The sequence below is a fragment of the Eurypyga helias genome, unplaced genomic scaffold, assembly GCF_000690775.1.
Source record: "Eurypyga helias isolate BGI_N326 unplaced genomic scaffold, ASM69077v1 scaffold3974, whole genome shotgun sequence".
NCBI lineage: Eukaryota > Metazoa > Chordata > Aves > Eurypygiformes > Eurypygidae > Eurypyga > Eurypyga helias.
The window spans coordinates 1-20,036 of NW_010245467.1; the positions used below are offsets into that span (position 1 = coordinate 1).

Genomic DNA, 20,036 nt, shown 5'->3' on the forward strand with positions numbered 1-20,036 from the left:
GCAGATCCAGGGAATCCAGGGACACCTCCATGTACTCCATGCTGTTGTCCTGGCCAGGGCCCTCTCGGCCTCCCAAGGATGGTTTGTAGGCTTCAGCACCTAGATGGAAACACCGGGATTTACACAGCGAAAAAAAATAACAACAACGAAAGAGATGGCGGAGAGATGAGAGATGAGAGACAGAGATGGCACGTGCGGGCGTGAAGGCCACAGCTAAGCGAGCAGGCCGTACGCAGGCTCCTCAGAGAGGCCATGAGGACAGATGCACATCAAACGATGAAAACGCAACATCTGGCCACGTATGGCACGACTGATCTCGTATTTCCTCCCGTCCGATCAGACAGATTGTCTTAGGTAGGTAACAACAAAAAAGAAGAATAACCGAGACAAGTACAGGCACATCTGCCTGCTGCCGTACTGCATCGGCAGGCGCAGAGCTGAAATGGCACGACGAAGGGACGAAACCAAGGCTCAGCGCATCCTCCTGCCCCCGACCTGCTGCAAAGGGCTCCCCGTACGCTCCGGCCGGACAGAGCGAACTGGCTGGTCATGTATGTCGTGAAGAGGACAAGACAGGTGACATTCAGCTTAATGGGAGGGGGAAAACATAAAAACCAAGTTCTGGCTCTACATGAGCAAAGCTGCTGCTGGGAAAAGATTGCGTAGGGACCCCTCAGATCCTTCCTGAGAACTGTCAATCTCTTCACACTCCCTTGGATTTGCTTTGTCTCCTGGTTTGCTTCTCCCACTCAGGCTTGGCCAAGAGACTTGCGTTAGCCTGAAGGACTGGCTGCCACCTTCACTGAAGAGGTGGAAACCCAGTCTGCAAATGAAATGAGGAATTAGCTATTAGCTGTGAAAGGAACCAGTGGTACCCACTTCTTGAGAAAGGGGCCACCCTGGGAGGAGGGGAGCAAGCCAGATGACTGACAAACCCTAAGAACAGACACCAGAGGCTGAAACACGGTCACTTAGCTCAGAAGGAGCCACAAATCCGCTGATATAAAAAATGGCCTGTTTGCAAAGAATTAGCAAACACAGAAGAATAAACCCTTTGATGGCAAGCTATGTGTGAAGCCTTAATAACAAAGCTGAAAGCACAGCTTCACTTCAGAGACTATCCACTTTTTTTTACCCATCTCGTTCGTTACCTTTTCCTGCAGAAGGATCAGATCCAGCCTGCACTCCCAGCTCTTGCCACCCTTCAGAAGACAAAGGCCATCAAAACCTTCTTTTGAGTGCTGGGTAACTTAGGTCAAACAAGAATGACCACCCGAACGATGCCCACACCATGAGATGGGCCAGAGTGGCTCATTACAAAGGTTGTGGTGCTTTCAGAACAAGCAAAGACAACCTGCACATTTCATTCAGCCAAACATCCACACAAAAGCAACTGAGCACCACTCTGGGATGGTTCTGCCTTTCTTTTCTGCATCTAACCACACTCCTTGAGCTCACAGGACATGAGTCCATAAGGACATGAGTGTTGGGGTTGGAAGTATGGACATGCTAAAATAAAGGGATTTCATAACAAAAAACCATTCCTCCAGCATGCCAAGGATAGAATCATAGAATGGTTGGGGTTGGAAGGGACCTTAAAGACCATCCAGTTCCAACCCCCCTGCCATGGGCAGGGACACCTTCTACTAGACCAGGTTGCTCCAAGCCTCATCCAGCCTGGCCTTGGACACTTCCAGGGAGGGGGCATCCACAGCTTCTCTGGGCAACCTGTCCCAGTGCCTCCCCACCCTGTCTGTGAAGAATTTCTTCCCGATATCTAATCTAAATCTCCCCGCTTTCAATTTAAACCCGTTACCCCTTGTCCTGTCACTACAGATCCTTGCAAAAAGTCCCCTCCCATGATAAAGCCATCTCAGATGGGCTCTGCTGTCACACTGTGCACACAGCAGTCCCTGTCAGTGAGGGGCAAGTTCGCACCCTGGGTTACCTACAGCCCACCCACGTAGAGGCAGAGGGAGCTCTGCAGATGGCTACTGCGCTGTTGGCCTCGGGCCATTACCCCTGCACCTGGAAGGCTCATTTCTGGGTAGTTAAGGAACAAAACACAAGTAGTTACCTAGCATACTGGCTTGTTTCTTTTTATTCCTCCGTCTCCTCTTGCGGGTGGGTTTCAGCCATGGACTGTCCGTCTTTCCTTTCCTCTTCAGCAGCTTCTTCTTGATGCTGGACTCTGAGCTCTGAATAACCAGAGAGGCCATGTGCATGTAAGTCATGTTGGCATCTGCGTCCCAGCAGTCCTTTGCGCCCATGCGGAAGAGCCTCCTCGCAGCTTGAGTTATGCGAAAAGGCCTTAAGGACTGGGGGTTCGAAACCAAGTGGTGCTAAGGTGTCTTTACAGCGCCGAAAAGGAAACACAAGCCCACGTGTGGGTGGATTTCCTGTCATTTCAGTAGTGCATGCTTCACTTTCTCTTCCATGCATGCTCTTACACCACACCCATCGCAGCAGTAGCCGGGTGCCTCCGTGCAGCAATGCAAGTATGCAGGCACGCACACACTTTCAGTTTCTCCCCAGAAAAATAATTGTTGTGGGTTTTTTTGTTCCAGCTAACATTCACATTGCTCCACAGCTGTGAAAATTCCACCAAAAACCTTCCTTGCACCTGAAGAGCCACGTTACACGGCTGGGATGGACCCGCGTGAATTGAAGTCTACCGTAGCAGACCAGCCCGTCCCTGAGCAAGGTACAGGATAGCACGGACTGATCGTGCAGCCATACTCAGACGCATGAATGAGTCTAAACAGAGTTTGGGTTTTGGTTTAAGAAAGAATACAGTTGTCTGAGGTACGTTCTCAAAATCAACACGCGAACAGGGAATCGGGCACCCCAACCCTGTAAGGCAGCCTACAACGCGTCAATCGTAAAATTCACGTTCAAACTGAAACTGTCAGCTCCTGATGCTTATCCATCTCCCACCAAAGCTTATGAAAAACCTCCTGCTACCATTAGCAGCAGCTGGATTAGGCCCTACCTTCTCAGGAAGCCGATGCTGCACCATGCCCTGCTATCACACTGAGCAAAGCCAGGCAAAAGAGGGGGCTGAGCTCTCCGGGGCAGCTCTGCGGCGTTTCTACGCTGCCCCGATAACCCTCCCCGAGCGTTGGCTCAGCTGTGCCCCGCCACGTAGCTTACACCAATTGCATCACGCTGCTTGTGGGGGAGAGGTTTGCATTTGAGCCAGTCCCTGTCCAGGAGCTGACTGACTCACCAGATATGAGCAGAGCAAAAACTGCCATCCAGGATGTGGAGATATGACTTGGGAGTTTGGGCTTGACTGCAAGCTCAAGCCTTGGTTTGAGCTAACGCTACAGACTGGCCTCAGCTACCCAAAGAAAGGGGCAGCCCCTGCTGCTTGGTCCTCTCTGGCTCCCACAGTGTCAGAGCGCAAGTAACAAGACCCTAAAGAGCTTCAACAATTCACTTGGTATAGTCATTTCTACCTTCAGCTCAAAACATGAAGAAAATGAAGCCAATAATTTTCTCAAGGCGACTGAAGAGTTGAGGTGCCTTAAAAGCTGACTCCTCAACTTGAGATGCTGCGGAAAGGGAGCAAAGTTTTTAAGTAAAGGGGAGGGTTGGGGACAGAGACAATCAGTGAAAAACAATTTAAATTAAAAGATCAGGTTCCCTTCACCAGCCATCTAAAAATAAAAAGTAAAAATCACCAGCAGCTGGTGAAAGTCTTGCCCTAGCACTACACAGACAACCTCCCGGGGAGAGTGTCTGTCTGTCTGTCTGCTATTTGTATGCCTCTGATAAGAGCTGCTCATCTGCTAGGCATGACAGGTCGATGCGAAGTTAGGCTGTGGGCTGGGCCACCAGATTTGTGAACAACGCCACCTGAGCTCCTGTCATGGTACTAAAACCAGCACAGCTCCGAAAAGCAGAGCTTGAGGTCGTTAAGAAAACACTGCTGGCTCCCACCACTTGCCAAGTCTGCATCTGGAGAATTTAAGCACCCTTAAATATTTCTACTAACATGCAAATGATTAAAAGCAGTCAACACCTTGTTGAAAGCAGCACACAAAAGCCCATTAATTAGCATCAGAAAGCAATTAGTTGTATCGCAGATCAGGGTTAAGCACCTTGTGGAAAACAATACCCTGTGTGTGGGTGGTTTCAGAGAGTGAGTTTTGTCACAGATGAAACTACACCGCTTCATGCTCTCTCTTTCTGGCAGCAGTGCGAAGGGGAAATTATGACAAACACGACAAAGGCTGAAAGACACATTTAGCAGCCAGGCTTACCAAGTCAGACTCATCTCCATCTTCCTCCTCCTCCCCAGACTCTCCAGACTCTTGTTCCTCCTCAGACTCACCATCATCAATCTGCAGCCACCATTTGCCCAAGAACAGAAAGAGCCAGTCAGGTCAGGTCTCCCAAAGCAGGACATCCCCCTGGCATCCTGCTGTGCCCCTCACCCAGCAGAGCATCCCCCCGGCATCCTGCTGCACCCAGCCCCAGCCTGCACATGCACTAACAGAATATCCTCTCCAGGACAAGAACTCCAGGGCTGGAGTCATGGTACATCCATGGATGGTACAGGAAAGAAAACAAATTCTACGACAGAAGAAAGTTTTCCAACCAAGTCTTAACTTCCTTGATTATCCAAAACCAGCCTCATGTCTACTCTATGATTTGGGAAAAAAGGAACTGAACCAATTTTAGTGCTTCACAAGCAAGATTAGGAAGACATCTCTTACTGGTTCAGTGATTAACTGAACGTGTTGGGTTCTGCACAAATAATGGTCCACAGACTTATGTAGCAAAGCTGAAAGCGAGGGGTAGGTGGGGAGACTCACCAGTGCAATAGGGAGCAGGGAATGGTTATCAAAAAGTCTCACTACCACTGCTGCACTTTCTGCCATCTTGCAGGCTAAGAAACCCTAGAAATTGCCTTATCTCATGCCACTCCTACCCCACATGTACACCCAGTGTCCCATCACGCTCCTTCAAGTCCTGCACAGGGCATGTGAATACCTTTCTGGCATTGTCTGCGTCGGATGCACTGTCTTTAGAGGTCCTGTTATCATCTGCAGGATACACAGCTGCCTGTTCTGCTCCATGATCATCATCCTCTTCCAAATCATCAGAGTCTTCCTCGTCAGAGTCTACATCCAAGCTTTCCCCATTCACGTGAGGGCTGCCATCACCCAGGTCCTTTTCACTCTGAAACTCGTTCAAGGAAGAGCCACAAAGACAACATGAGTTCATAGGACAGAGCAGAGAATCCATCCCAAGCCGCCTCTGTGCTAGGAGCCCTAGAACTGCCAGGGGAAGGCTGGCTTTATGGCCCTCAAGAGCTCTTCAATGCTGCCAGCAAACCAGCCCAAGGGCCTGGGGACCGAGGAGCCACGAGCCATCATTCCGACTCACGCGGCTGTACGAGGCATTAAGGGGAGGAGGGCTGCTGGGCAGGAGCCTACAGACAAACCCCCCCAGCCTAAATCAAACATGGATGGGCAGCTCCACTGAGGGTGCAAGAAGATTTCTAGTGAATGGAAAGGGAAGTTAAATCACAGAGGGATTTTCATTCCCCTCCATGAAAGTCCATCACTGTTCTCCTTAAATTCAGATCAAACCTTCAGGGCACGAGCTGCAGCAAAAGCAGAATTTGACCAGGAGTGGGTCTCTGCCTAAACCTTTTCAAGCAACCAGTTGTTTTGCTGTACAGCCTCAAGCAACAACACTACACAGGTACCTTGAGGACACCAAAACAAAAACGTTAACCACACGTGGTACGCTGAAATCTCTCTAGTTCCACAGGACTCGTGGGAGAGAAGGGGAACATCCACTGGAAAACGGTTGTTTAAGAGCTGATATCTGAACGACGACTCCAAAAACCCATTTTCAAAGCAGCAAGGCTGCTGCAGGCAAGATGCTGTTGTCAGAAAGAAGTTGTAGACCCAGAACAGAAGATGCTGACTGCAACAAGCCAGCAACATTCCTGCACCTGTACATGGGGTTGGTGTACCCGAACAAGGGACGTGTGTGGTGACAGCAAGCATGTCCAGTGAGCTTAGCGCTCCCCTTACCTTGGCACCCACAGAGGAATGAGTTATGCTCTTAAACATCTCAATCATTGTTCTCTGTTTTAACACTTTGGTCTTTTTCTTGGGAACCAGGCTATAGGTTCCCATTCTCCGTTTCTTCTTCCGAGATACTGCAGCAGCTGGAAAAGAGAAGCAAAAGAAACCCAAAGTTTGCTCAGGAATTAATAGGGATAGAGAGTAGAGGCTGTATTGGGGGGAAATCTCATTTGAGGGCATGAGCTGAGAAAAAGGCATCCCACTCCAACAAATTTATTTACAAGTCAACCAAAAATCATAGAATCACCGACTGGTTTGGGTTGGAAGGGACCTTAAAGCCCATCCAGTTCCACCCCCCCTGCCATGGGCAGGGACACCTTCCACTAGACCAGGTTGCTCCAAGCCTCATCCAGCTTGGCCTTGGACACTTCCAGGGATGGGGCATCCACAGCTTCTCTGGGCAACCTGTCCCAGGGCCTCACCACCCCCTGTGGGAAAAACTTCTTCCCGATATCTAATCTACCCCCCCCCCCGCTTTCAGTTTAAACCCATTACCCCCTGTCCTGTCACTACAGACCCTTGTAAAAAGTCCCCCCCAGCTTCCTTGTGGCCCCTTCAGGTACTGGAAGGTGCTATAAGGTCTCCCCGGAGCCTTCTCTTCTCCAGGCTGAACACCCCCAACTCTCCCAGCCTGTCCCCATAGCAGAGGGGCTCCAGCCCTCTGAGCATCTTCGTGGCCTCCTCTGGACTCGTCCAACCTATCTATATCCTTCTGATGTTGTGGGTTCCACAACTGGACATAGCTGTGATAACACACACATACATGCAAACACACAAATGTCTTTCTGCCAGTGCTGCAAACCCACCCAAATTCTGAGTATCCTCACCATGCTCCTTCTGGCCCTACATCACCATACACAGTATCAAATCCTTAATTTGGCTGGCATTTGGCAGTAGTGCTGATGCTGCTGGAGGCTCAGTAGAATCCAGCTTGCTCAAATAGATCCTGCAAGGCTACTAATACTGACTTACAAGGAAAGCAATCATACAGTAACTGAAGAACACACAGGGAACAGGTACCTTAAATAAAGAGCTGTCTGACATTTCACCTTATTTCACACCCACTGTGGAAGTTTGTTTGATTCCTTTCGCTATTCTGATTGGGTCTTAATTTGTTAAGTCTTCCTCCTGGCCTTCTAATCAAATCACTCATCACACCTCACTGCCTGATGTGGTCTCTGGTGAACACACATCAGAGGGATGCTTAGTGCAGGCTCTTTTAAAAATGACGTACAGCAGGGCACGGCCAGCTTCAGCACCAGCACCATCGTTTGCAGCTGTACAGCCTGTTCCTGGAAAGCATTTCTTCATCTCCTACGATGAAATTTCACTAAAAATCTATGAAGAGACCTCCCCAAAAATGTCTTAACCAATTAAATTTATTTACAAAGATGTAGTTTATGGTAACCAGTTGTTGCGGTGATATACAGGGTCCCTCAGAATTGACAGAAACACCTTCAGAATATCACACGGGAAGATCTTCTAGTAACAAGTTTGAGCAGAGGCGCGACTCTCGGTGTGGTGGTGCCTGATGGAGCACACCGACCTGCCCGCGCTGGCGCACGACAGGCTGCATGGCTGATGCGGAGCAGAAAACTGGTGGACTTCACTCAGGAGGCGACTTTAACAGGGGACTGCAAAATGCCCAGAGAAGGGAATGGAGCTGGGGGAGGGTCTGGAGCACAATTCCTGTGAGGAGCAGCTGAGGGAGCTGGGGGTGTTCAGCCTGGAGGAGGCTCAGGGGAGACCTGATCGCTCTCTAGAGCTCACTGAAAGGAGGGTGCAGAGAGGGGGGGTTGGTCTCTTCTCCCAAGTGACAAGTGACAGGACAAAAGGAAAGGGCCTCAAGTTGCGCCAGGAGCGGCTTAGATTGGATATTACGGAAAATTTCTTCACTGAAAGGGTTGTCAAGCACTGGAAGGGGCTGCCCAGGGAGGTGGTGGAATCACCATCTTGGAGGGATTTAGAAGACATACAGATGTGGTGTTTAGGGACATGTGCTGGATTTGGACACTGGTGGATTTGGCAGTCTTAGAGGTTGGACTTGATGATCTTAATGGTCTTTTCCAACCGCAAACATTCAATAATTCTTCCCTGCACAACATCCAGAGAACACAAGCATCCTGCTTACAATGTGACAGCCACGCGCAGAGAAGTGCCTAGATGAAACGGCACCCGTCACACGAGGCCTGTGGCAGCAGCCCTACCGATGCCAGCAGGCAAGGAAACACGGAAGGAGATTCAGTGGTAAAAAGGTACTAACAGAGGTTTCAGTCCTTGTTAACCTGCCTCAACGCCCAATCAACCACACGTACACACCTCTGGGAGGTGGGTGCTGCTCGGGATTTTAACTCCGTCCTTTTTACCTGTCTGCGACTTCGTGGTGGCCACATAGCTCTGGTTCTGAGGTAGTGACTGGTGAAGGCCCGGGAGAGAGGACAATGGCAATGGCTTCCCAAATTCCAAGATGTTTTTGCTGCCTTCCTCCTTGGATTCTTTTTGATCTCTGCTGTCTCTCCCATCTTTGGGGTCTTTACTTGCATGCTGGAAAACAGAACGTAGTTAAATGGAGCCTCTGCATTAAATAAATAACTAAATAGAACCCCAGAAAATCAATATAATGCCTTTCTCTCAAGCATCATCACTTGCATTTGAAGACAGGACCAGACATTCAGAGCAGAAGCATGCAGCCCCTCTAGCACACAGTGTTACTTTGCCTGAAGACTGCAAACCCCCCCAGCCTGCTGCTCCCGCAGTTGATGGTGGCTGCTGCCCTTGAAGGTGAAAGGCTACCTCACAGAGGCTGTGGCAGCTCCAAAGCAACTGCAGATAATGAAAAGGATCAGACACTATTTACACAGGCATTTGGTTGGCTCTGGAGAAGATGAACAAAGGCAACAAGTACAATTATTGCCTGAAACAGGCTCTGAGCGCGGCTGTCACGCCAACCAAGAGCCTTGCAGAGATGTTTTGGAAGAGCAGGCAGCAAGGGGAAGCAACCCTTCCTTTTGGACAGCATGTGGCACAATCAAGACGCAGCAAAGGCTCCCACCTCGCCCACCAAAACCTGGTCTTGGCACTGCAGGTTCATCCACAGTGCTGCCACTGATGCAGCAGAGGCCTGTCCAACCTTGCTTCAGGCCAGGTACTCCCCATCTAGCTGTTGCTAAAACAGGGCAGGCTACAGGACAATTAGGTAGTTGCTGCTGCACCCACTCTGATTCAAGGTTGTACTCAACATGGAGTCTCGTCCAGCCCCTTTGGCCACGAAAACAGGGTTCCTACAGCTCCTCAGCGCTGCACCTTCTGCAACCACTGTGTCAACAGAGTAGGGTAAATGCTGCCCCTCTGATTCGACACCTTACACTGGATTTGCCCTCTTACGTATTTAACAGGTGACCTGGCTGCCTCCACACCTCTCCATACATCTGTCCACTCAGGCAGGAGGCAGGTTTGGCAGAGACGCTCCGGAAAACCGAGAGCATGGTTGGCAGATTACAAGCTCTGCGGTGGCACTGTTTCAGTGCTGCTCCACTTGCAGGAAAACCCTTCTTACGGGCCTTCTGAAGCAACAGCTGAAACACCGAAACAGAAGGAGGACTCCAGGCAAAACAAAGAGGGGGAAAAAAAACCCCAGCAAGCAATAAAAACGCTCTTTAACGTCCAGGTTCAGCGAGGCACTCTTAGACACTGCTGTCAAATATTGTGACCTTGTGAACAAATGGGGAAGCAACTGATTCTCCTAATTACAGCTCTGCCATGTGCACGCTGCTGGCAGAAAGCGGGGACTCGATCACAGGCAGAAAAGCTGCAACGATAATCAAAAACGACCTGCCTAAAAAGGGCATCGAATCGCCAATGATTCCTGCATCAAGCCCATAATTTATGGCTGAATTGCCACATCGTTTCTTAAAAGGCATCTAGTCTTGGATTAACGATTTCAAAGGCGACAGATCTACCATATCCTTTGATATGTTGTTCCAAAGCTTAATTGCCCTCACTGTCAAATAATTAAATGCATTATGCTTTTTCAACTAAATTAAAAAGCCCTGTATCATCAGAAACTCTCACTCCAAGTAGATACTTATGGACTACGACCAACTTCTTTTTTTTAAAAAGACTTTCTCTTCAAGAAGTTTAATGCAATGCACAAACTAAATGTCCATAGGATCATTTTCTGGATGTTGGATCACTCCTGAGATTGTTCTTAGTTGTCGTACCCCTTAAAAAATGTACGTCAGGAGCGCTGGGCAGAGCATGCCAATAATAGTCTCAACAATACTATTTATACCTCTTAAAAGTCCCTAATTTATAGATGTAAAGGTTAACAGTAATTCTTGGCTACAGGATTATTCTGAGAATTCCAAATTCCCCTGGAACATCCACGGCTTTCCATTTTTAACTTAAAGTTAGTAAAATGAGCTTGGGAGAGGCAGATCTGATGCAGAGCTGCCTGCAACAAGTGTACACAAGAGCTGCATTTTTTGTCCTTTGAGAGCAGGTTCTTGCAGCTGGTCCCTGACAAAACGTGCTGTTACTCCCAAACATCAAGAATTCACATTCGGACCATGCCAGACTGTTTGGAAGAACATAATCAAATTTTAAATTTAAAAGTAGTATGTTATTAGCTTGGGGTTTTTTTCTCTCCCCCTGTAATTACAATATGGAAATAAATTAAAAATATTCCATAGGGCTGCATGACAACTGTTAAATGTGACTTTTTTCATGGCAATTCCAGTAAAGCAGTTTTTTAAATCAAATTAAGCCTTGTAAGGTCTGGATTATTACTTGGAGGCATATGCAGCAGTGCTAAAGAACAAGAATTCCCACAGAGAGGTGACCAGATCTCTCAGGAACCCTGATGGCACGGGAAGCTGAGCAGGCCAGCACTAAAACATACGTATGTGTATATATAAAAAATACTACATCTGAGGATTGCAATAAATGGGATCAGCAAAGATTTGAAAGCACTTACACCCACCTTTCTTCCTGCTTACCTAGATAAAACAGGTACATCTTTGCTGTTCTTAATAAATTTTACTCTTCCAGCAAGTAGAGCGTTTAGTGGATGAAACTTTATTCTCTTCCCATTTCTAATGTCTCTGAATTCTGGCAGTTCCTTAACCGGAGCCTGTAGGTACAGCCCATCCTGGTCTCCTACACTGAGCTTTGATGCTCTGCTCGCTCTGCTCCAAATTTAAACACCCCCAGAGAAGAGGCTTTGCTAATCTAGCACACTGGTCCGCCGGGAAGTTTCTTCTTCCTTAAAATCCCATCGCGCTGGCTAACAGCTGGTTCAAGCACCCCTGGGCCCTTCCTCACAGACATTCTGCATCCCTCGCTGCCCAGCCACCGCCGGCACGTGGCACCTCTCCGCAGCGGGCAGGTAAAAGGAGCAAAGGCGCACGTGGGAGTGGGGAGCGTGGGTGCTAGATTATTCGGGGCACAACAGAGTCCTATCAAAGCAAAACCAAACAAAAAAATCACAGTGCTCCATTTAAACACAAAGCTCAGATCCACCTGCAAGCCCCCAGCACCCTCAGAGGACTTCTCAGAAGGCTGCGCAGCCGTTTAGCTCCAACGAGTTTCCTGCTAGGGAAAAGGCTATCCAAGGAAAACCTCAGGCAAAAGTTCCTCCATCAGAAGAGGCGGAGCAGCAGCCTCCAGCCCTGCCACCGCGTGCCCCTGCCCAGGACCCAGCTCCAGACACCTCCGTGAGCGATACGGTCACTGGCACAGCCGACAGCACTTCCTGCTCCTGTCACATGCCACCTTCTCCTGGTTTCGTGATGGATGGGTTCTTCCCGCCCTCCCCATTCCTAGCAAAAGGCGCAGCATCAAGCAGGTATGTATAAAACTGCTTGCAGCTCAGTATCCCTCCAAGCCAACTCTTGCTTCTTGGCTGATGTCTCTCACCACTTCCCAGGGAGGGCACTCGTGCCGGCAAAGCACCGAGGGGTTCAAACAGCAGGCACCAACGAACCCAGCAGAGCCGACTGCTCGTCACCATCTACCCATCCGGTGGGTAGACAAATGGGTTAGCGTCTGTCACACGGCTACGACAAATGCTAACACTGCTTCATCTCCTGAAGATCCAGAGCCCTCTGCCGAAGGTGGAAAATGCCACAAGAGCAACGCTGGAGCCTGCACCAGAAGCGGCCGTGCCGGGAAAGCGATACGCAGCTTTCGGTGCTCTGCTGGGCACGGACTGATCTGCTAACGAGGGCACACACACCCAGCTGCCCGTGCTTTTCACTAAGCAGACTCCTACGCTCAGAAATCGGGTGGAGACCACCCCCCTTCACTTAAACCAACCAACATTCAAGAGAGCAGAGGCTCTTTCATCTAACACCTACATGGGCTCCACTGCAAAGAGCAAAATTAGAGGCGAGAAACACAATTCTTGTCCCTAAATAAGCTCCATTGCTGTGTGTTAACCTTGCCCAAAACAGCCACGGCCTTTTTTTCCCCCCCAATTATATTTAACAGTCAAGCACAGTTTTCATCTCCAGTTTTAGAGAATCCCATGCAAAGGCAACTCCAGGACACAGTCTGAGCTCCCTGTGTTCACATGGAGTCCTAACCACCACTTGTGTGGGCCACTGGAGCCCAAGAAAGGACCAAATGTGACAGAGAAAAGAACCTACGTCACTAATGTCTTTGTTTCCTGCAGCTTCTCATGTGATATCAGCTCATCCTATGCAAAAGGGTGGAAAGCCACGATTTCATCTTGGGCATTGCAAGGAAGAGTGAAGAAGCTGAAGACAGCCACTGCAACCTTCAGGCCAATGTTTCCAGATGCTTGTGTCTGGCAACAGCAAAATTGGGACCACAACTACGTCCAACACCATTATGAGACAAACAGCCTAGAAAACTGCTTAGATCAGGACAAGAACACAGTATTTTATGTGTTTATAAAAACTGAACTCAAGTGCTCTCTACATTTTATTGGGATTGACCATGTTCCTATTACTGACACAGAAGTCCCCTACTGCAGCAGGGAGAAGTTACTAGAAACGGCACAATACAAAATATCCTTTTTTTCCTTCCCAAAAGCAAAAATACAAACCAAACCAACCCTACTAATTAACACGCCGTGTTGGTTCGACAGACCGCAGACGGCATACTTCCCACAGCCCAACAATTCAGAGGTCTTTCCATTACCAAAGCAAGCAAGCTACCGACAGCCAGAGAGACCCCAGACCAGAACTCCATCCGCGTGTGGGTGCAAGGACACTGGCAGGGGTCCCGCAGGTCCTGCTTCGGGGCAGGGCAGCGTTCAGGAGTACCGCAGACGGGCTGCCGTTCACGCTCGACACCGAAACCATCTCCAGCTTAGACACCCAGCTGTCTTATTTCTCTTCTTTTAAGGACTTTCATCTGTGGCACAACACGAGGTTGAAACCACAGCCAACTAGCCAGGACTCGGCTAAGTGCCACAGACACCGGGCAACACGGCAGCTGCCACGGAGCAACCTGCTTCTCTCCATCCATCGTGCGGAGGGGTCAGGAGATCTGTACCTCGGCGCTGCCTTCCATCAGCACAGCGCAGCAGCTCCCCGGGGGATCTGCCTCCAACAACCGGTGGGTGCTATTTACACAAGAAATATCAGTTTGCTATAAAAAACTTAACACAAGCGGGTGACAGTGCCTGCAGGAGCTGTAGCGGTGCTCCTCTCCCTTTCCTCCGCTCCTGCAGAATTACACTTTTCACTACTGAATTTCAGCACAGCTACCGGGGGATCCTGCCCACTGCCTAGGCCTTACCTTGGAGCAGCAAAAAGAAACCTGCATGGCTTTGGTCTTAACCTAGATCAGACAAGCTGCAGGGCTGATTCACCCATTAGAGCCCTTTTATCTGCAGATTACCACGTGCCCATCAGAAGAGGGATTCCGGTGTGACTTGATTGCAACGGCACCGCTTTGTGTGCAGTCACCTATCTGCATAAAACCATAGCGGTGCAGGCTGCCAGGCAGACTGTGCTGACGTGCAGATGTTCCCAAACCAAGCTACAACCTGCATCGTCCAGAGGTGTGGACTCTGCTGGGACAGGGGGAGAGACCCCACTCCTCATCCCGGTCCCCTCCTAGATGGAGAAGCTCCAGGGGAAGGGAGTGTCAGTTAAAACGAAAGAGAGTAGCTCAAACCAGTTTTGATAGCCAGCCTCCTACCAGAAAGAGGTCTGCTGGGGACCTGGGACTGGGATGGTTACTTCTGCGGGCTGTGGTCAGCACTGGGGGCAGCCACCTCCAGCTGGTGCGGCCGTGTCAGCAGCACGAGCACGACCAGCTAAATACGAAATGAAAAGTACTGCACAACATCCGTTCACTTTCTACCTCCCTCTGCAGTAAACCCTCTGTGTAAGAAGTCCAATGGCAGTCTATGGCCTCATCACTCCTGAAGGAGGTTTCCCATCGGGAATACTGAATTGTGAGACCAAGCTCGCACACACGGACGTCACATCACCCCCTCCATGCAGAATTTCTTCCTGATGTCCAATCTAAATCTGCTCTCTTTTCAATTTAAACCCGTTACCCCTTGTGCTGTCACTCCAGGCCCTTGTAAAAAGTCCCCCGCCTAAGAAGATCACGTCCCCATCACCATCCCCATTAGGACCTGCCCTTAGTTTTGAGTTTTCTGCATACTGGAGGGCTGAGCCTGCTGAGCAATCCCAGACACTTGCAAACCGCCACCTGCCCAGCCCCAAGAGATGAACATAAGATGTGCTTAGGCCAGGAGCTCCTGCAGAGCACCCCACAGCCCACGTCAGCACACAGCCCAGTACTGCTGGGCACCGACACGGAAAATAACACTCCACAGCAACAGCAACACCTGTGTGCACACACAACGCCAGCAGCATACCCGTCCTGGCATCAGATATTTAGTGGCAACGCTGCTTAAAGGTGAATTTTGAGGAATATTCGGAGAAACACCAACAGAAGCAAAGTGTCTCCTGCCCCAGGGTCCTCCTTCCAGCCCCGGCTTTGTCTCCCCCACTGAAATCGGCTCCCTATGTTCTGGGCTCACGCTGAGAATCAGGCTGAGATACTAATTTGATGGGTTTTTGCACTGTTTCTTCTGACAGTTCAGTTACCGTGTCCCTGTCCTCTGCACCGCATACAAAAATACCACCAGAGACACACACCTCAAACTACAGCCTTGCGGTCACCAAGTAATGAATGGAAGCGTAACTGGGGATTCCCAAGTCAGCCATCAGCTCCTCTTATCTCAAGAGATAGCCATGGGATGCTTTCACTGCCTTTATCATCCTTTATCCTTTCTGGAGATGTCTTAGTGAAGTTAAGGAGGGACATGCTTAAAGCATGCGACACACACACACCTTTCAGTCTGTTGCCTGGCCCTGGAAACTTTTGGGTTCTTAACAGGGTTGTAAATGGATTAAGAAGGAAAGAGATACTTTTCCAAAAGGTGGAGCGCTTCCCTTACTGCGCTGACTAATCAGAGGGGAGCAGAAAGGATGCTGTCAAAAACTTTCCCAAGGTCTCTGTTCAAAAACCACCTTAACATGCAGCAACATCAGTTAAAATTGTCACCTGTTTCAGATTCAGCTTCGATCCCAATTCAGGAAGCAAATCCTAAACAGAGAAAAAGCTGGTTAACTTTGGGAGAAAATTATTTTCTTCCTTTCAAAGACCAATCCACATGTGCATGAAAAGGCTATCAAGGTCCCCTGACAGCTACTGGATTACAGAAAACATTTTTCTGGCCCCAGTGGGTTTCTGCAGGACGTAGGGGAGGGGAACAAACGTGGACAATTTGCAGGCAACAAAATCCCTTCCTCCCCTCCTTCCCAGGGCTGAACAGGTGTGCAAGAACAGTCTACCAAGAAAACAACAATGCCCTAAAAAACAGTAGCAAAGAAAACTACTGCCTCCTGTAAGTCAGCTGCTGGGTTATCTGCACAAATTATTTCCTGGAATACAGCACCTGCTATCATGGTGCTTTTGAAGGGGAAGAGGTGTGAACGTGGAGGGCCGTGCATGAAAAGCTGCTCTGCTGATGAGCCTCTTACACGCAGCTCAACAATGAAATAATCAGGACCAAAAAAAATGACAACTAGCAGAGAGTCTGGTACTCAAAAGACAACAGCATATAAATTCGAAAGACAATGGGAAAAAATTAGGTAATAATTATCAGGAAGGCAGAACAAAACAGATGTTTTATTGGCTTGCAGAGATGAGATCAAACCTTGGGTTCACATTCAGACTCAGAGGCTTGTGAACGGCCTCTTCTTACCTCCCTTCTCGTGAATTTTGTTTCTCTCCCTATTTTAAGCCCAAGGGAAACGGCCAGAGATGCTGACGACAGGCTATGCGCTTTCTGGAGCGGCCCAGCAACTGCAGGCTTTGGTTTTTGCAGCCGCTGCTTCTGCGTGAGCAAAGGAAGATCACCAGCACCCCCGCAGCAGCGCGTGTAACGGAGCTGCGAGCATCCGCACGCAGCTTTCCAGAGACAAACCTGGAAGCCCAAGGGGCCGCGTGAAAATACTCTTTTGATGTATCATAAAATATGAATGAGGAAAACACTCCCTCCTAACCTCGCCGTCATCTTTTAGAAGGGAATTGCCTTTTTCAATTGCTCAGCCCCAAGGGATCTCTCCCCGTCAAATCCCACGAGGGTCTGGGGGTTTGCCCAGCCTCGCGTAAGCGCACAGCAGGCTGCTGGGGAAAGCTGCGAGGCAGGTTCGGTGGCAAAGCCTCGTTTGGGCAAGAGACAGCCTTATGGGAGATCTTCCTCAGGCTGCACTACTGCATCCGGGCTTCCCAAAGCCAGCCAGAAAGCACAGCAGCGTGGGGGAGCGAGAGAATCCAAGCGCAATCAGGGGCAGACAGAGGGGCAATCAGTTTGGGAGAGGCGTGGGGAACTCCCGGCAGGCATGGTCTGTGCCCCGCTGCTGAGGCTGGGTGCCCAGGGGGCTGTAATCTCCATGTGCTCTTTGGAATCCCACCTGCTTCCGGAGGCGCAGGTGCTGCCAGCAAGGGCACCTTTCCCAGCTGTGGCTGGCGAAGTGCCACCTGCTCTTTTTATTTTTTCCCCCCTCTTCCCCTGCTCCAGACCACAGCAATTCACAGCTCTGAGGCCTTCGCAGCACGCTGTTGCTGTGCTGCAACATGTGGGTGACATCTGAAGATCACTGTGCATGTGCTGGTCTGTAATAAGCTGGCAGCTTACAGCAATCCATTCCACCACCCTTCCCATTTATTTCTGGGTATGACTCACACTGCCAAGCAATCTTTTCCTTGACCTATGAGCAGGACACCTAAAAGCCAGTCTCCCTCCATCCTTAGACAAAGCACAATGAGAGGATCTAGCTCATGGCAGCTAAATATAACGCAGCACACGGCTGGAGATCAAGTGCTCATAGTGGAAATCTTCCTGTTCTGGGACCTTCTCCCTACCTTGGGCAAAAGAATCAAACCAGAAGAACCAAGCTTGGCCAAAGACAAAGAAAGGCCCATTTCTGTTCACCCCACTGTAACATGAATGCACCAGGTGACTTAGAATCATAGACAGTTTGGGTTGGAAGGGACCTTAAAGCCCATCTAGTTCCAACCCCCTGCCATGGGCAGGGACACCTTCCACTAGACCAGGGTGCTCCAAGCCTCATCCAGCCTGGCCTTGGACACTTCCAGGGATGGGGAATCCACAGCTTCTCTGGGCAACCTGTCCCAGTGCCTCCCCACCCTCTCTGGGAAGAATTTCTTCCCGATATCCAATCTAAACCTCCCTGCTTTCAATTTAAACCCGTTACCCCTTGTCCTGTCACTACAGTAAAAAGACTTCACATCTCCTTTTGCCTCCTAAGAAGCAGCAGAGCTGTGTTTTATTAAGCGATGGCAAATCCACCCCTAAGGATTCTGGAGGGAAGATTTCTGAACAAGTTGCATTACTGCAGGCAACATACAGAGAGAAACAAAACATCATCTGGTTTACTGCTATAATGAGACAGCAGTGCAATCAAGTTGCCTAACATATCAGCTTCTTGACAGCTTCCAAGCTTAGGAGAAGCCTCCAGTTAACATGCTATGCTTAATTTCCTTTGGGTCGAACTTATAAGAAATCTGATTTGTTTCACAAGCAGCTCTGCATTTCAGCAGAGGCTGATGAGCAACAGAGCCAAGACAGAAAGGCTCACACAGATCTGTGGGAGAAGATAATTGATCAATTATATATTTAGAAAACAAGGCTCTATGCTAACATCTCTGTCTCTCTGTAGGAAGAGAAAAAACCATATATAAAAAAAAACAATCAATAGAGTCAGTGAGACACCTCCGAACTACACGTGTCCCCGTGCAGCGTGCGCTCAGAGAAAGCCAAGAGCAATCACAGCAGCGCTGACTGCTGAGCATATACATTACCAGGCTAGGGGTGGGTTTAGGCATTGTCTTCCGTGCTCTGTGGACCTTGACTTCAGTGTTAGCAGCGGTGGCTTTTTTAGCATCCATGTCCTTGCTGCCCTCCCCGAGCTTGGCTGGCATCGTGGCTTGCATCTGAGAAAAGGAGCCCACAGTTCTCCCTTTGCTTGCTCCTCCTGGAAGGGTTTTTGCAGCATGGCCGGTGAGAGAAGCAAAGGTGCTGGTAGTCCTTAGAGGTTGCTCCTGTGCCATCTGCTTGGTTAGAATATATCCATTGCTCCCCGTTACAGAAGTCTGTGTGAAGTCATTAGCTTTCATATGGTTTTGCTTCCCAGTCTCGCCATCTCGTTCCGAAATGCCGTTTTCTGCTATCCTATTTAATTTAGTACTAGAGTCCTGCTGGCTCACTTTCGTATTGTCCTGAGTGTTTTTAGCTGGGTTTGGGTGGCCCCCAGCGTCGCTGTGCTCACAGGAACCGTTGGTTTCACCATCTACTGCCATTTTTGGTTCCCCCGCTTGCTTTTCCGTAGCACTTTCATCTGCAGCCATGGCATTAAAACCTAGAGAAAGAGGGAGGAGAAGGAAGAGAATAGAAAGGTAAGAGTCATAAGCAGTATCAAAACTCCAGAGCGAAGGTACAGCTACTTAGAGTGGCTAACGAAGAGCAAATCTCTCCCACACAAAACTGCTTCCACTATGTGCATGTAGGTTGGTCACTCACCGACCTGACCAGCTTGCCTGGATCCTCAGATGGTGAAAACTGAGGAGGGGGGTCCAGTCGAAAGCCCTGCACTCATTCTCACTTGCCTCAGTTGCAGATGTGGCCATTTATTCCCAACTATGGATTTTTCAAGGTAAATATTTACCTTCAGCTTTTCCAACAGCTACACTGACTGGACCATATGTCAACACCTCGCATGTCAAACACAACACTACCCAGTCTTGCATTCAGACCTCTGGCAAAGCCCTTCACAATGCCAGACTGACACAAAGCTGCTGGTAGGGCTGTACAGGTGAGCTCTCGTGCCACAGAGGCAGCTCAGCCACCAAATACCTACAACAGAGCTCTGCTGCTACACGAAACATCGCAAGGAGTAACATCCTGGGAATCACAGCTCTCCCCGCAACGTTGTCCAGTGGAGCCCGGCTCTTGGCTGGGATGAAGCGGCACAGGAGCAGGATTCACACTGTCATTTCAGAGGCAATAGCCAGAGTAAACATAGGGGTGAAGCATGTTAAATGCAATTCTGGACTAAAACAATGACGTGCTTCAAATGCAGCAAGATTTCACAGACTGACTAAAAGCTCCTGCACACACAGAACAAGAGCATCCAGGTAAAAAGGTTTTTTCCCTCCCTTCCAAACATTTCCACTCTCCCCCCATCAATGAATTTGTCCCATCAGAGATTTCAGACCTGAACTGAAAGAAATCCAAGCATGAATGCCACGGACTTGCAGAAAGGTTTCTGACACGACAAACCACCAGCTCCCCAGGCAACCCGGAGTGATAACAATTCACTGGCACATTCAGCAAAACGATTAAATCAA

General features: G+C 49.4%; 1 protein-coding gene across 1 annotated transcript; it reads right to left on the minus strand.

Moving 5' to 3' along the window:
• Positions 1-3: 3 nt before the first annotated feature.
• LOC104508434 (histone-lysine N-methyltransferase EHMT1-like) lies at positions 4-19,043 on the minus strand (the record flags this gene model as incomplete). Its single annotated transcript, XM_010150067.1, has 7 exons — positions 18,492-19,043; positions 8,477-8,654; positions 6,057-6,193; positions 5,002-5,190; positions 4,269-4,349; positions 2,078-2,198; positions 4-99 (listed from the first exon to the last, which is right to left on the minus strand). Coding segments are annotated over exons 1-7 (1,348 nt in total), but the record flags the coding sequence as incomplete, so codon positions are not given.
• Positions 19,044-20,036: the final 993 nt, after the last annotated feature.